This window comes from Tachyglossus aculeatus, chromosome 22, assembly GCF_015852505.1.
Source record: "Tachyglossus aculeatus isolate mTacAcu1 chromosome 22, mTacAcu1.pri, whole genome shotgun sequence".
In the NCBI taxonomy this organism is placed as follows: domain Eukaryota; kingdom Metazoa; phylum Chordata; class Mammalia; order Monotremata; family Tachyglossidae; genus Tachyglossus; species Tachyglossus aculeatus.
Genome location: NC_052087.1, coordinates 41,467,316 through 41,485,441, shown reverse-complemented (window position 1 = coordinate 41,485,441; position 18,126 = coordinate 41,467,316). Strand labels below are relative to the sequence as shown.

At 46.9% G+C, this 18,126-nt stretch overlaps 1 protein-coding gene across 1 annotated transcript in view; it reads right to left on the bottom strand.

The window, feature by feature from the left end:
* Window positions 1-18,126, bottom strand: part of DENND5A (DENN domain containing 5A) — a 120,973-nt gene that overhangs the window by 46,205 nt on the left and 56,642 nt on the right. The window contains 1 exon segment of the mRNA XM_038764361.1: window positions 7,570-7,887. Within this exon segment, the coding sequence (XP_038620289.1) occupies window positions 7,570-7,887 (318 nt within the window).

Genomic DNA, 18,126 nt, shown 5'->3' with positions numbered 1-18,126 from the left:
TACAGCACATTTGAGATAAATATTAAAGACAGAATTCAATTCCCACAAAACTGTTCATAGCTGATGCCCGTGATGTCGAGACCCTCATCTTTGGCCTTCACTATCCCACACCACTCAAAATTAGTTCATGCAATCTGCAGAATCCTATAATAAGATATTAGTGGACATTCCGATTTAATAGTTTCCTCTCAATGCTGCCTATGTTTAAGCAGCATGGCGCAGTGGATGGAGCACAGGCCTGGGAATCAGAAGGTCATGGGTTCTAATCCCGGCTCCGTCACTTGCCTGCTGTGTGACCTTGGGCAAGTCACTTCACTCCTTTGGGCCTCAGTTATCTCATCTGTAAAATGGAGATTGAGACTGGGAGTCCCACGTGGGACAGGGACTGTGTCTAATCTCATCTGCTTGTATCCACCCGAGCACTTAGTATAGTGCCTGGCACATAGCAAGTGCTTAACAAATACCACAATTATTATTGTTACTATTAGAAAAACCTACTAATTAAGCTGCAAGAGCTCTCTGGAGAATTGGAACATTATTATTTACTGTACTTTTTAATGCTTACTACGGATAAAGCACTAAGCACTGGAAAGGTACAGGGATAATGACTAAGACATGGTTCCTGGATCAAAAAAGGCTTCAACATAAAGGTTTGGGGAAAATGACGACAGGCAGATGAGGAATAATAATAGTAGCAGCTGTGGAATTTCTTAAGGGCTTACTATGTGCCAAGTACTGTACTAAGCACTGAGGTAGATACAAGATAATCAATTCCCACATGGGGCTCACAGTCTAAGAAGGAGGGAGAACAGGGATTGAATCTCCATTTTGCAGATGAGGCAACCAAGACACAGAAGTTAAATGACTTCCCCAAGTTTTCCCAGGAGGTAAGTGGTGGAGTCAGGATTAGAACCCAGGTCCTCTGACTCCAGGGCCTGTGTTCTTTCCACTAGGCCACGCAGCTTCCCCATGAGATAACAAGATAATACACAGAGGACACAAGGATTTCACAGCAAAAACAACCAGAACTTCAGTAGATTTACGCTGAGAGTACTAAAGCTAATACACCCTTTCGCATCGTCCTGTCTTGCTCCCTTTATTCATCCCCGCTCCCAGCCCCACAGAACTTATGTACCTATCTGTAATTTATTTATTTGTATTAATGCCTGTCTCCCACTTTGAGATAATAAGCTCGTTGTGGGCAGGGAATATGTCTATTATTGCATTGTACTCTCCCAAACACTTGGTACAGTGCTCTGTACACAGTAAGCGTTCAATAAATGGGATTGAATGAATGAATGACGTGAGAGGAAGTTTTCACACCCTTGGACTAGGGTTGGTCACAACCTTCTCAGCACTCTATCAGTGAGGACAGCTGCAGCTTCTACCTGCCCTGATTAGTCAATCAATGGTATTTACTGAGCACTTGAGGTGTACAGAGCACTGGGCTAAGCACTTGGGAGAGTACAGTATAACAATAAACACATTCCCTGCCCATAATGAGCTTACAGTCTAGAGGGGGAAGACAGACATTAATTTAAATAAATTACAGATGCGATCCCTGACCACCAGAAGTTTATAGTCAAAACATTCGGGACACATCAGCCCGCTCCTCAAAAAAATACAGTGGTTGACCATCCACCAGTGTATCAAACAAAAACTCCTCTCCACTGGCTTTAAAGCACTCTATCACCTTGCCCCCTTCTACGTCACCTTGTTTCTCTCCTTCTACAACCCAGCCTGTACACTGTTGCCGAATTGTACTTTCCAAGTGCTTAGTACAGTGATCAGCACATAGTAAGTGCTCAATAAATAAGATTGAATGAATGAACTTCCCTCCTCTAGTGCTAACCTTCTCACTGTGCCTCCATTTCACCTTCCTCGCCACCAAACCCTAGCCCATGTCCTGGCTCTGGCCTGGTACACCCTCCCTTCTCTAATCCGACAAACAACAATTCTCCCCTGGTTCAAAGCCTTATTGAGGGCACGTCTCATAGAAGAGGCCTTCCCAGACTAAGCCCCACTTTTCCTCATCTACCACACCCTTCTACATCTCCCTGACTTACTCCCCTTGCTCTTCCCCGCCTACCAGCCCCAAAACACTTATGTACATATCTGTAATTTATTTGTATTGATGTCTGTCTCCCCTACTCTAGACTGTGAGCTCGTGGTGGGCAGGAAACGTCACTGTTTACTGTTAAATTTTCCAAAGCACTTAGTACAGTGCTCTGCACACAGTAAGTGCTCAATAAATACAATGGAATGAATGGATGAATGGTCTACAGGGGGAGACAGAAATTAAAATAAATTACAGGTAGGGGAAACAGTAGAGTAAAAGGAGACGTACATAAAGTGCTGGGAGGCTGGGATGAGTATCAGAGTGCTTAAGGGGCACAAAGCCAAGTTCATTGTCAACACAGAGGGGAAGGGGGAGAGAGGAAATGAGGGTTTCATCAGGGAAGACCACTTGGATTTTAGGAGGCTTTTGAAAGTAGGGAGAGTGGTGGATTGTCAGATATGAGGGTGGAGGGAATTCCAGGCCTAAGAGAGGACATGGACAAGGGACTGACCCTGTACTCCCCTTGATTTTCCCATCACTGTAGATGGCACCACCATCCTTCCTGTCTCACAAACGCATAACCTTGATGTTCGTTAACCTTGACTCCTCTCTCTCATTCAACCCACATATTCAATCCATCACTAAATTCTGTCGGTCCCACCTTCACAACATAGCTAAAACCCTCCCTTTCCTCTCCAAGCAAACTACTACCACATTAATACAATCACTCATCCTATCCCACCTGGATGCAGTCATCAGCCTCCTTGCTGACCTCCCAGCCTCCTGACTCTCCCCACTCCAGTCCATCCTTCACTCAGCTGCCCGGATCATTTTTCTAAAAAAAATGTTCAGGACGTGTTTCCCCACTCTCCAAAAAACTCCAGTGGTTGTCCATCCATCTCTGCATCAAACAAAAACTCCTCCCCAATAGCTTTAAAGCAGTCCACCATCTGGCCCCTTCCATATCACTTCACTGCTCCCCTACTGCAACCCAGCCTGCACACTTCACTCCTCCAATGCTAACCTTCTCATTGTGCCTCAATTTCGTCTATCTTGCCACCGACCCCTCACCCACATCCTTCCTCTGGCCTGGACCGCTCTCCATCCTCAAATCCGACCAACAATGACTCTCCCCACATTCAAAGCCATTCATGAAGGCACATCTCCTCCAAAAGTCCTTCCCTGAATCTCCTCCAAAAGGCCTTCCCTGACTAAGCCCCCCTTTCCTCTTCTCCCACTCCCTTCTGTGTCACCCCGACTTGCTCCTGCCGTTCATCCCCCTCCCAGCCCCACAGCACTTCTGTACAAATCTGTAATTTATTTATTTACATTAATATCTGTCTCCCTGTCACCCACTGTAAGCTCGTGGTGGGCAGGGAATGTGAAAGTGTCTGTTTATTGTTATACTGTACTCTCCCAAGCACTTAGTCCAATGCTCTGCACACAGTAAGTACTCATTAAATGCGACTAAATGAATGAATCGGGATCAGGATAGACAAGATGCTCTTAAATAGAGCCTATGGGACCCCATGAATGCTTAAGAGCAAACCCCAAGTCTCCAAAGAGCACTTGGTTATCCTGAGGACATCAGGGACACTGCAGGAGGCTCAGGAAACATGAATGAATGACTACGCAGGAAAATGGCCACTTTCCAAGTACAGTAAGTGTTTCCATCTTTAGCTCCTGAAATTCATTCCTCACAGTGACTCCTAAAAAACCCTCAAAGAGTATTCTGCTAATTCCCAAAGCCCCTAGTTGACTCCTTGCCTTAAGCAAAGTCCTATTTGTGTCCTAAAGTAGTAGGAGCAGCTGCTCACAAAATGGAACTCGGATTCAAGGGATGAAAAACCTAGATTTGGCTCCTTCCACGCCCCCCTACCTCAGATTTGGAGACACGTTTGTCAGCTCCGACGTAACGCATCTTCACTCGCCTATTGGCTAGAAAGTGCCAGTAGAATTTGGGAATGTTCTTCAGATAAGTGTGGGAAATGGACTGTGTCCAACCTGATGATCTTTTATCTACCCCAGCCCTTAGTACTGTGCCTGGCCCATCATTTGCCCTTATCAAATACCATTTTAAAAAAAGTCTTTCTGGGTAGGGCAAGATGCCGTGTCAGAAGAAACAATTGTATCCAAGGGTGAAGGGAGGTGGTCAGGTTTTGTGGGCAACAATTTAAGTTTTCTTCAACATGGGGTTTATCAGGAACACAATCCCCAGGTTATAGAGAAGCAGCATGGTGTAGTGATAATGATGATGGGATTTGTTAAGTGCTTACTATGTGCCAAACACTGCTCTAAGCGCTGGGGTAGATACAAGGTAATCAGGTTTCCCATGTGGGGCTCACAGCCTTAATCCCCATTTTATAGATGAGGTAACTGAGGCACAGAGAAGTTAAGTAACTTACCCAAAGTCACAGAGCTGATAAGTTGCGGAGCCTTGATTAGAACCCACGACCTCTGACTCTTGAGCCCGGGCTCTTCACACTAAGTCATGCTGCTGCTGGATAGACAATGGGCCTGGGACTCAGAAGGTTATGGGTTCTAATTCTGGCACTACCACTTGTCTGCTGGGTGACCTTGGGCAAGTCACTTCATTTCTCTGGGCCCGGTTACCTCATCTGTAAAATGGGAATTGAGACTGGGAGCCCCATGTGAGACAGGGATTTGCTTATGTCCACTCCAGTGCTCTTAGTACAGGACCTGGCACATAGTAAGTGCTTAACAAATACCACTATTATTATTTATTATTATTATTATCTGACTGTACAATGAATCAGATCTCCCCATTAGCTGACCCAGGGTAACAAATGACCCTGGGGAACCCAAGGGCCATAGACTTTTTCCCCAAGCCATGAGGCTTTGAAGCAAGTGAGAGAGTTCCCCAAGTCATACAGCCCACTTGAGCACCAAGTTCCAACCTGATGGGATTGACACCTGTCTACTTGTTTTGTTTTGTTGTCTGGCTCCCCTTTCTACACTGTGACCCCATTGTTGGGTTGGGACCATCTCTATATGTTGCCGATTTGTACTCCCCAAGCGCTTAGTACAGTGCTCTGCACACAGTATGCTCTCAATAAATACGATTGAATGAATGAATGAAGCTGAACCCCAAGAAAGCCTGAGGAGCAAATCAAACTTGGAGGAGGGTAGGGAAAGTGCAAGCTGAATCAGAGATCATACATTAGTTTGGGCATTTGTTTTATGGTATTTGTTAAGTGCTTACTGTGTGTCGAGCACGGCTCTAAGAACCAGGGTGGACAAAAGCAAATCAGGTTGCAATTGGCAATTGACTGAACCAGGATTAGAACCCAGGACAATGCTCTTTCTAATACAACATGCTGCTTCTCTACATTCCCCCTTCCTGCTCGGGCACCCAGTGGTCACTGGCCCCTCCAACTTTGGTCGTTCCTACATTCCAGGCTGGGTTTCCCCATTATTGGTCCAAAGTGGCACTGTCCCGGCAGCGACCCGGCAGAAAGATACCTGAATTCCTAACAGGCAGCAGAAAAATTCATTCACTCATTCAATCATATTTATTGAGCACTTACTGTGTGCAGAACACTGTATTAAGCACTTGGAAGAGTACATTCCTCCACAGTGCCTACTAAATCACTGTGGGCAGGGAATGTGCCTGTTTACTGTTATATTATACTCTCCCAAGCACTTAGTACAGTGCTTTGCATGCAGTGAGCCCTCAATAAATACAATTTAATGAACAAATGAAATACCACTGAATGTCTGATCGATAGATAAACACTGACTAAAGTGAGGATACAGCAGCGACACAATTTGTGCACCACTTTCATCATCGAACATGTGCACCTGAATCCCAAAATCCTGCAGTACTCAGGCCCGCTAGCATTCTTATAAAATTCCTTAAGAAACTCTGAGGAGAGAAAGGTCCCGTTTCCTTTCTTCTTCTGTCCACTATGGTCCCCCTCACTTCACCTCAGCTTCTCCTTTCGGACAGTCGCCCTGTTCGACCCCTCCCTCATTTAAAGCAGCATGGCTCAGTGGAAAGAGCACGGGCTTTGCAGTCAGAGATCATGGGTTCAAATCCCGGCTCTGCCAACTGTCAGCTGTGTGACTTTGGGCAAGTCACTTCACTTCTCTGTGCCTCAGTTACCTCATCTGTGAAATGTGGATTAAAACTGTGAGCCCCCTGTGGGACAACTTGATCACCTTGTAACCTCCCCCAGCGCTTAGAACAGTGCTTTGCACATAGTAAGCGCTTAACAAATGCCATCATCATCATCATCATTTAAATCTCTCCCTTTAAAGCACTCAATCCCCTTGCCCTCCACGCTTCGCCTCACTGCTTCCCTACTGTAACCCAGCCGGCACACTTCACTCCTTTTAGTGCCAGTCTTCTCACTGCACCTCCATCTCGTCCATCCTACCGCCAACCGCTTGCCCAAGTCCTGCCTCTGGCCTGGAACACACTCCTTTCTTCATATCCGACAGATGCTAGCTCCCCCCACCATCAAAGCTTTATTCAAAGCACATCTCCTCTGAGAAGCCTTCCCTGACTAAGCCTTCCCTTCCTCTTCTCCCAACTCCTGCGCCACCCTTACCCTTGGATTTGCACCTTTTATCCCCCCTCCCCAGCTCCAGAGCACTTTGGTAATAATAATAATAATGATGGCATTTATTAAGCGCTTACTATGTGCAAAGCACTGTTCTAAGCGCTGGGGAGGTTACAAGGTGAGCAGGTTGTCCCATGGGGACTCACAGTCTTAATCCCCATTTTACAGATGAGGTAACTGAGGCACAGAGAAGTTAAGCGACATGCCCAAAGTCACACAGCTGACAACTGGCAGAGCCGAGATTTGAACCCATGAACTCTGACTCCAAAGCCCATCTTCTTTCCACTGAGCCACGCTGCTTCTCTACTTCTCTTTGGTACTGTGAAGCAATACCAGAGAAGCAGCCTGGCTTAGTGGAAAGAGCCTGGGAGTCAGAGGTCACGGGTTCTAATCCCTGCTCCGCCACTTGTCAACTGGGTGACTCTGGGAAAGTCACTTAACTTCTCTGTGCCTCCGTTACCTCATCTGTCAAATGGGGATTAAGACTGCGAGACCCATGTGGGACAACTTGATCACCTTGTATCTACCCCAGTGCTTAGAACGGTGCTTGGCACATAGTAAGTGCTTAAAAAATACCATCATCATTATTATTATTGTTATTATCTGTAATTTATTTATATTAACATCTGCTTCCCTGTCTAGGCTGTAAGTTCACTGTGGGCAGGTAACAGGTCTAATCAACACTGTTATATTGTACTCTCCCAAGTGCTTAGCACACTGCTGTGCACCCAGTAAACGCTCCATAAATATGACTGCTTGATTGATTGATTGATGGACCTTCCTCTTTCCCAACAGCAGGAGATGCGAAGGTAACTTCGGGAACCATCCTCCATCAATTACCCCCAGGTTCCCACAGGACCCAGCCCAATTAGGAAATCGCAGATACCTTTGGCACCTTTCCGCCCCACCCCGAATTCAGCTTACCTTTTCTAAGCTCACCCCGGTCCTCTTGACCAGGGCTTGGAGCCGAGCGATGGTCTCATTTTTCTTCAGAAGTTCATAGGAATTCAAAGGAGAGCTGGCAAGGTTCCCGTTCCGCTTGTCCGACACAATGTCACAGGCTCTGAGGCTCTTCAGCTTGGAGGCACTTTCGCTGCAATGCAGGTTCCCTTCCGGGGGAATACCAAATGCCATGAGGATCTCGGACACCTCCTGGACAAACTCCAGTTTGTTGGGAAACTGAGGCAGGTCTTCGGGTAGCTCAATAAAGTGGTTGTCTATGTCCACAAAGCACAGGTTAGCCTGGAAATTGAAGGCAAGACGCAAGGTTAAGGCGCAGCTAATCAATCAATCAATTGTATTTATTGCACGCTCACTGTGTGCAGAGCGCTGTACTAAGCCTTTGGAAGAGTACGATATGAGAGAGTTGGGAGACAGGTTCCCTGCCCACAGCAAGCTTACAGTCTAGAGGGGGAAACAGACATTACTGTTAGTAAATAAATTACAGATGTGTACATCGGTGCTGTGGGGCTGAGGGAGAGGCGAATAAAGGGCGCAAATCCAAGTGCAAGGGAGACCAAGAAGGGAGTGGAAGAAGAAGAAAGAGTCTAGTCTTGGAGAGCATATGCCTTCAATGAAGCTTTCAAGGTGGGGAGAGTGACTGCTTGTCAGAATTGAAGGGGGAAGGCATTCCAGGCCAGAAACAGGATGCGGGCAAGAGGTCAGTGGTGATTCCAGGTGGATATTGTGAAGGTGGGACCGACAGGGTTTAGTGATGGATTGAATATGTGGTTTGAATGAGAGAGAGAAGTCAAGGATAACGCCAAGATTACAGGCTTTTGAGACAGGAAGGATGGTAATGTCGTCTGCAGTGATGGGAAAGTCAGGGGGAGGACAAGGTTTGGGTGGGAAGATCAGGAGCTCTACTTTGGACATGTTAAGTTTGAAGTGACGGGAGGACAGCTAAGTAGTGATGTCTTGACGGCAGGAGGAGATGCAAGACAAGATGCAAGAGAGAGAGAGCCCAAGGGCTTAATTGTGCTTTGCACACAGTAAGTGCTCAATAAATATGACTAAATGGAAGAATGAATGAATGAATTTCATTCATTCAGTCAGTCATATTTATTGGGCACTTACTGTGTGCGGAGCACTGTACTAAGCGCTTGGGAATTACAAGCTGGCAACGTATAGAGATGGTCCCTTCCCAACAGTGGGCTCACAGTCTAGAAGGGGGAGACAGACAGCAAAACAAACCATATTAACAAAATAAAATAAATAGAATAGTAAATATGTACAAGTAAAATAAACAGAGTAATAAATATGTACAAACTTATATACAGGTGCTGTGGGGAGGGGAAGGAGGTAAGGTGGGGGGGATGGGGAGGGGGAAGAGAGGGAGAGGAAGGAGGGGGCTCAGTCTGGGAATGAATGAAAGAAAGGAGTTGGGAAACATGGACAAAGTTTCTGTAAAACTCTGATCTGGGCAGCAGAGTGAGTGAAGTGGGGAGAGACAGAAAGCAAGGTTGTCAGTGAGGTGCCTGATGCAGTCATCAATGTGGGATAAGATAAGTACCTGGATTATCATGGTAACAATTTGGATGGAGAGGAAAGGGCAGATTATCAATATTGTGAAGGCTGAAACAACAAGACTTTGTGACCGACTGAATATGTGGGTTGAATGAGAGAGATAAGTTGAGGATAATACCTAGATTACAGGCTTGTGAGACAGGGAGGATCGTGGTGCTGTCAACCATGACAGGTAAGTCAGGAGGAGGGCAGGGTTTGGGTGGGAAGATAAGGAGTTCTGTTTTGGACTTGTCACGTTTGAGGTATAGGTGGGACATCCAAGTACAGATGTCCTGAAGGCAGGAGGAAATGTGAGACTGCTGAGAGATCAGATGTAGACTTGGGAGTAATCTGCATAGAGACAGCAAATTGAGGCCATGAAAGCGAATGAGTTCTCCAAGGGAATGGGTGTTAATGGAGAATAAAAGGGCACCCATAACTGAGCCTTGACAGACTGCCACAGTTAGAGGGTGGGAGGCAGAGTCGTCGTCTATGGAAGAGACTAAGAATGAAATGCCAGAGAGAAAAGGAGGAGAACCAGGAGAGGACAGTGTCAATGAAGCCAAGGTTAGATAAAGTTTCCAAGAGAATGGGGTGGTCCACAATGTCGAAGGTACCTGAGAGGTCTAGGAGGATTAAAATTAAATAGAATTAAAGAAAGCTATATGCACATCATTAACAAAATAAATAGTAAATATGTACAAGTAAAATAGAGTAATAAATCTGTACAAATATATATACAATGCTGTGGGGAGGGGAAGGAGGTAGGGCGGGGGGGTGGGGAGGAGGAGAGGAAAAAGGGGGCTCAGTCTGGGAAGGCCTCCTGGAAGAGGTGAGCTCTCAGTAGGGCTTTGAAGGAGGATTAGGATAACTAGTGTCCAAAACATAGTTCATTCATTCAATCATATTTATTGAGCACTTACTGTGTGCAGAGCACTGTACTAAACGCTTGGGAAGTACAAGTTGGAAACATATAGACGGTCCCTACCCAACAGTGGGCTCACAGTCTCGTGGTACTGTAAGGAATAGAAAACTCAAACGCAAGGTGCAGAAGACTCAGCCTTTTAAACACACACACACACACACATACTCCACCCCCCACCCCCATTTCCTTCTTTAAAATTTCTCCCAGAAAATTCTCCCAGCCCATGTTCTCTCTGCATGTGAATCATGACGTGGCTACGGTATGCTCTACTTGAAAACCCCCCCCAAAAAAACCTAAAGATGAAAACCCAAATCACCAGGGACAGGAGAGGGTAATTCCACTCTTCAAACAGAAATCCCCTGAGCAGTGCCAAGCCAGATGCAAAAATCTGTGGTTCCAGGAAGGCCCCGAACCGAATGAATGCTGACACTCCACCTTCCCCGACAAACCTCTAGGTGGAAATGAGAATGTGACGTCTTTCTGCTCTCGGAGGGCGGGAGATGGTGCTCAGGTGGAGTGAGCCCTGAGACCTCCTGTAAACTGGAAATGATTTTGTGTTTCATGTGCTTTTGCACTTCATCTTTTTTTATGGTATTTGTTAAGTGTTCACTATGTGACAAACACTGTTCTAAGTACTGGGTTAGACAATATAATCAGGTTAGACACTCACGTACTGACTCACATTGGGCTCCCACTTTAAGTTGGAGAACAGGAGAATTGAAGCACAGAGAAGTTAAGTGGCTTGCCCAAGGTCACACAGCAAGCTCTTGGCAAAGTCAGGATTAGACCTGACTTCCAAACCCCAGTTCTTTCCACTAGGCCATACTGCATGTTTTCCTTTTGGGGTGCACCAGGAGAGGGGGGCACGTCATATTTCCCTAGCAAACCAAACCACATGGCTGGTCCTCCCCTCGGACGCTTCTCACCCGTGACCCCATGCAAGTTTCCAGCCAGGACGTTCAGTTACAACAACAACAAAAAAACCAACAGCAAAACTGCAGGTCTGTGTGGCTGCAACTGAACTGAGCAGAAAATACAGCCACAAAAGGAAGCCAGGGCTTGAGTACCTGGAGATATCCAGAGGTCACGAGCCCCTGGGGTTTCCCAGAGAGCCCAAGCCGTGAGAGTGGAGACCAGAGGTTTTTGGGAACAATTCGTTAGGTCAGTGTTTCCCCAGGAGGATCCTGGGGACTCCTGGAAACTCTCCAAGGGTCGTGGGTAGAGGAGGAAGGGGGAGCGGAGGGCGTGGAATTAGACCTAAAGAGGCCATGGAATTAGCTCTGGCTCCTGAGTCATCCCCAAGGCTCGTGGGAATGTGTCTGTTTATTGTTCTCTCCCAAGCACTTAGTACAATGCTCTGCACACAGTAAGCACTCAATACATACAACTGAACGAATGAATACTACTACTAATAATAATTATGGTACTTGTGAAGCGCTTACTATGTGCCAAGCACTGTTCTAAGCGCTGGTGTAGATCAAGTTAATCAAGTCTTCTAGACTGTGAGCCCACTGCTGGGTAGGGACCGTCTCTATATGTTGCCAACTTCCCAAGCGCTTAGTACAGTGCTCTGCACACAGTAAGCGCTCAATAAATACGATTGAATGAAAGTTGGACACAGTCCCTGTCCCACATGGGGATCACACTCTAATCCCCATTTTACAGATGAGGTAACTGAGGCAACAGAGAAGTGAACTAACTTGCCCAAGGTCACACAGAAGACATTTGGCAGCACTGGGATTAGAACCCAGCCCCTTCTGACTCCCAAACCCATGCTCAATTCACTAAGCCACGCTGCTTCTAATCATCTGGGGACTGCTGGCCACCAAGTACAGCACTCCAATACTGGTCATTCTCCACCTGAAATCAAATGATCCTTTACTGACAGGGACTGACAGGGAAGGGGGAGTGAGTGGAAAGGGGACTTCCGCTATTTGCAAACTGGAATCGGGAGGATGGGGAAGTTGGCCATGGAGGAGAGAGGAAGGCCCTTGACTCTCCCAAGCACTTGTAATAATTATGGTATTTGTTAAGAGCTTACTATGTGCTGGGCACTATACTAAGCACTGGGGTAGATCAAGTTAATCAGGTTCATTCATTTCATTAATTCATTCAATCATATTTACTGAGAGCTTACTGTGCACAGAGCACTGTACTAAGTGCTTGGGAAGTACAAAACAGCAACAGAGACAGTCCCTACCCAACAATGAGCTCACAGTCTAGAAGGGGGAGACAGACAAAAAAAAACAAAAAACAAGTAGACAGGTGTCACTACCAACAGAATAAATAGAATTACAGCTATATACACATCATTAATAAAATAAATAGAATAATGAATATGTACAAATATAAACAAGTGCTGTGGGGAGAGGAAGGGGGATGGACAGAGGGGTGGATGGGGAGGGGGAGGAGGACGAGGAGAGGAAAAAGGGGGGGCTCAGTCTGGGAAGGCCTCTTGGAGGAGATGAGCTCTCAGTAGGGCTTTGAAGGGAGGAAGAGAGTTAGTTTGGAGGATGTATGGAGGGAGGGCATTCCAGGCCAGGGGAAGGACGTGGGCCAGTGATCGATAGCGGGACAGGCGAGAACGAGGCCCAGTGAGGAGGTTAGCAGCAGCAGAGGAGCGGAGGGTGTGGGCTGGGCTGGAGAAGAAGACAAGGGAGGTGAGGTAGGAGGGGGCGAGGGGATGGAGAGCTCTGAAGCCCAGAGTGAGGAGTTTTTGCTTGACTCAAAGGTTGACAGGCAACCACTGGAGATTTTTGAGGAGGGGAGTGACATGCCCGGGGTGTTTCTGTACAAAGACAATCCGAGCAGCAGAGTGAAATATAGACCGAAGCGGGAAAAGACAGGAGAATGGGAGATCAGAGAGGAGGCCGATGCAGTAATCCAGTCGGGATAGGATGAGAGATTGAACCAGCAAGGTAGCGGTTTGAATGGAGAGGAAAGGGCAGATCATAGCGAAGTCGTGGAGGTGAGACCGGCAGGTTTTGGTGACGGACTGGATGCGTGGGGTGAATGAGAAAGCGGAATCAAGGATGACACCAAGGTTGCGGGCTTGTGAAATTGGAAGGATGGTAGTGCCATCTACAGTGACGGGAAAGTCAGGGAGAGGACAGGGTTTGTGAGGGAAGATAAGGAGCTCAGTCTTGGACATGTTGAGTTTTAGATGGTGGGCAGACATCCAGATGGAGATGTCCTGAAGGCAGGAGGAGATACGAGCCTGGAGGGAAGGAGAGAGAACAGGGGTGGAGATGTAGATTTGGGTGTCATCAGCATAGAGGTGCTAGTTGAAGCCGTGGAAGCGAATACGTTCACTAAGGGAGTAAGTATAGATGGAGAACAGAAGGGGACCAAGAACTGACCCCTGAGGGACCCCTACAGTAAGGGGATGGGAGGGGGAGGAGGAGCCCGCAAAAGAGACTGAGAATGAATGGCCGGAGAGATAAGAGGAGAACCAGGAGAGGACAGAGTCTGTGAAGCCAAGGTTGGATAGCGTGTTGAAGAGAAGGGGATGGTCCACAGTGTCCAAGGCAGCTGAGAGGTCGAGGAGGATTAGGATAGAGTAGGAGCCATTGGATTTGGCAAGAAGGAGGTCACTGGTGTTGGACACAGTCCCTGTCCCAGGTGGAGCTCACAGTCTCAATCCCCATTTTACAGATGAGGTAACTGAGGAACAGAGGAAGTTAAATGACTTGCCCAAGGTCACACAGAAGACACGCGGCAGAGCCGAAATTAGAACACATGACCTTCTGACTCCCATGCCCATGCTCTATCCACTATGCTGATTCTCTAACACTGCTCTGCACAAAGTAAGTGCTCACCAGTGATGATGATGACTTTTATTTTTTATGGTATTTTTTAAGCACTTACTGTGTGACAGGCACTGTACTAAGCACTGGAGTAGATACAAGCTAATCAGGTTGGACACAGTTCACGTGTCCCACGTGGGGCTCCCGGTCTTAATCCCCATTGTACAGATGAGGGAACTGAGGCACAGAGAAGTGATATGACTTGCCCGAGGTCACACATCAGACAAGTGGCAGTGCTGGGATTAGAATCCAGATCCTTCTGACTGCCAGTCCCCTGCCCTATCCGAGTCTGGATGCCAAACTTCCTGCCCGTTCAAGAACCAACTAAATTCTAATTTTCCTTCTCCCTGGCAGGGAACGTGTCTACCAACTCTGTTCTATTTGACTCTCCCAAGCGCTTAATCCAGTGCTCTGCACACCGTAAGCACTCAGCTAGTACCACTGATTGATTGCTTGATGGATTCTCCTCTCTATATCTTTGCATTCGTTTTATAAAAAAATGATGGCATTTATTAAGCGCTTACTATGCGCATTGCACTGTTCTAAGCACTGGGGAGGTTCCAAGGTGATCAGGTTGTCCCACGGGGGGCTCACAGTCTTAATCCCCATTTTACAGATGAGGTAACTGAGGCACAGAGAAGTTAAGTGACTGGCCCAAAGTCACACAGCTGACAACTGGCGGAGCCGGGATTTGAACCCATGACCTCTGACTTCAAAGCCCAGGCTCTTTCCACTGAGCCACGCTGCTTCTTTGTTTTCCAACCCTCCCTGCCTTCCCACACAAACCATCCCCACCCTCAACCAGGTTCTTTTCCTTTAAGATTCTTCCCTTGGGCTCCTGCTCTCGACTTTACCCTTCCCAACTGTCCTTGTTTCCGTCCTTCCTCCCTCCCTCAACAGAGGAGAGTTCTCATGACCTTCAAGGGGGCAACAAGGGTAGCCCATGGGCTCATCTTGGAGAAATGACCTTCTAGTGGACAAAGCTTTGGGCTGGGAGTTAGAAGAGGTAGGTCCTACTTTTAGTTCTCCTACCCCCTTCCCAAGGGAAAATACACTTTGCCAATTAACGTTTCAGTTTCCTCATCTGTAAAATGGGGAGACTAACATCTGCCCTCTACCTATCTCATAGAGATCTGGCTAGGAGAAACAAGACAACCCGAAAGGGTTTCAAGTCCATGAGCGGAAAGGCACTTAGGTAAATTCCATGTGGTATTATCATTATCTGTTGGTATTTCCAGTGACGAGAATTTCCCCTCCACCTTTCTAAGCTCTTAATGCCTATGATATTCTGATATTTGCCAGAGATGATTGCAGACATTCCTACATCTCTGACTGGTGGTTTCAGACATTAAAAAATGAGAACAAGGAGTTAGCCCGAGAATTTCAAATCCTTTTATACAGGTTCGGCTCACTGCCAGCTCAATCCAACTCTAGATCCATTTAAATTACACATCTTAAAACTCAAAGTAATCCTTGTTTACAAGACACCTGCACCTATACTAAAGTTTCCCTTCCCAGAGGGCTTAGAAAACTTGACACGCTTTGAATTGCACCCTCTATATCACAGGTTTTAATCTTTGCACTCTCAGAGGTAGCAGCACCCTTGAATATCCAGAAAACTCCTGAAATCGTGCAGGATGATGACCATCCTAATTTTCCTCCTCAGAGCAACCCCCCCCCCTTTTTTTTAAGTTCTTACTATGTGCCAGGCACTGTACTAAGTGCCGGGATATATACAAGCTAATTAGATTGGACACAGTTCCTGTCTCACATGGGGCTCACAATTTAATACCCGTTTTTCAGCTGAGGTAACCGAGGCACAGAGAAATGAAGTGACTTGCCAAAGGTCACAGAGAAGACAAGTGGCAGAGCTGGGATTAGAACTCAGGTCCTTCTGACTCCTGGGCCCATGCTCTATGGTCGTATCACCCCATCCCGTCATCCACACGAAGGTTTTAATGTTATAATGGAGCATCCTGTCTTCTTTCTAATCAGAATGGCGCACAACTAAAACAGATTTCTGGGCCTGAACTGTTACCCACTCTGAAACACACAAGGCAATCAGCTGTCCTTCAGTTCTCATTTATCATTTACAATAATGATCGCAGAAGGGAAAAAGAATTCATTTCTTCAAAAAGAAAGACACAAAGCAGCTAAAAATAAACCACATTCATATCACAACCATGAGCTGGCTTCTCTCCAACTGCACTGAGCCAAATTTAGAACAACTTTAAAGCATTTCATAAAACACAGACACATACAGCCGACGTCTCTGGAGCCGGGCAGCTGGAGGGGAGAGACGGACATGTGGAAGGAATCAGTTTGGTGATATATCCAGCATGCGGACCAAAAATTAGAGGGAAGTTCTTACCCAGGGACTCCTAGGGCAATTCTGTAGGGAGGTGGAAGCTAGAGAATGGAATGAAGATGGGAAAGGAGAAGAGGGGTTTGTTATCATTCAGCAAACAACAGTGGATCCCAAGGATCCTGAAAAAATTCACACAATCACCCCTTTTCTGGACACACTTTGGTCTTCAAGCTGAGGTTTCTTGGGGGGTAGGTGTCCTCTTCCCTTTCCCCCAGGTGCAGACACAGCCCCCCAAGACATATTAAAAGTAATAATAATAATTGTGGTATTTGATAAACACTGTGGGTTGGGGCACTGCTCTAAGCACTGGGGTAGATAAAGGATAATCAGGTCCCACATGGGGCTCGCAGTCTAGTAGGAGGTAGAATAATTTTTTAATCCCCATTTTGCAAATGAGGGAAATGAGACACAGAAAAGTGAAGTGACTTGCCCAAGGTCGCACAGCAGACAAGTGGCAGAGCCAGGATTAGAACCTGGGTCCTCTGACACCCAGGCCAGTGCTCTTTCCACGGAGCCAGAAGGAAGTGTCTGGTCCTCACTTTTGGAGAGAGCACAGGTTTCGGAGTCAGAAGAACCTGGGCTCTAATCCCAGCTCCCCCACTTGTCTGCTGGGTGACCTTGGACAAGTCACTTCACTGTGCCTCGGTTTCCTCATCTGTAAAATGGGGATTAAGACTGTGAGCCCAATGTGGAACAGGAACTGTGTCCAACCTGTATCTCCCCCAGCATTTAGTACAGTGCCTGGCACAAAGTAAGCACTGAAAAATACCACAATTAGTATTATTATTAGACTCTCCAAACTAGGTGGGGAATTGCTGAAGGAGGGAACTGCAGAGGCAGGTGAGTGGCAAAGTCCATGAGTGGTTATCCAAAATCTCCGGTTCCCGCTCATTAGTTGGGGAGGGGCTAGTGGGGTGGGAGGGGTCACTGGCCAGGGGCAGTGGGGCTCAACTTTGCTTCGCCTTGGCTCCTCCAGGAGCCCCGGCTAGCCACAAATCTCCCACATAATACGAATAATTACAGTATTAAGCACTTACTACGTGCCAGGCTCTGTTCTAAGTACTGAGGCAGATACAAGGTAATCAGGTTGTCCCATGTGGGGCTCACAGTCTTCATCTTCATTTTACAGATGAGGTAACTGAGGCACAAAGAAGTGAAGTGATTTGCCCAAGGTCATACAGCAGACAAGTGGCGGAGCCGCAATTAGAACCCATGTCCTCTGACTCTGAAGCCCCGGCTCTTGCCACTAGTCTATCCGAATCCCCTCCTACGGTAAAACCTCTTTCCAGTTTGCTGCTCTTTGGCCAAGCCACGGTTTGCTTGGTTTGCAAAATTCCTCAAAATATCCCCCAAGTGGCTGTCCCACATAAAGAATAGGTATGAGGGAGGGGAAGAAAAGGACCAGAAAAGGGTGGATCCAGTCGCCTGTTGGCAGTCCCTACCCCTTAAGGGGCTAAATTTCCTGCCTCCAGGACTTAGACAATCACCTCAAGGGAAAAAAATTGGACAACGGGCTTCACTCGAAAGTCGGCCTGCTTCAGGGCCTGCTCCAGGTCCGGCTGAGCTCATGTGTTGCTGTCAAAAGGAACAAAGGGCTTTTAAGCGTGGGCTTGTGCCAACAGAGGCGAACTCTGCAGAATTCTGATGTGGGGGCAGGGGACATCTCCCCTTTCCTCCCTAAATCCCTGGGCAATCAATCGATGGTATTTTTTTATAATGATGGCATTTATTAAGCACTTACTATGTGCAAAGCACTGTTCTAAGAGCTTACTGTGTACAGGACACTTTACTAAGTACTTGGGACAATACAATAACAACAATATAACAGAGTTGTAGACAGATCACCTGCCCACAACGAGCGAATCCTGCTGCGGTAT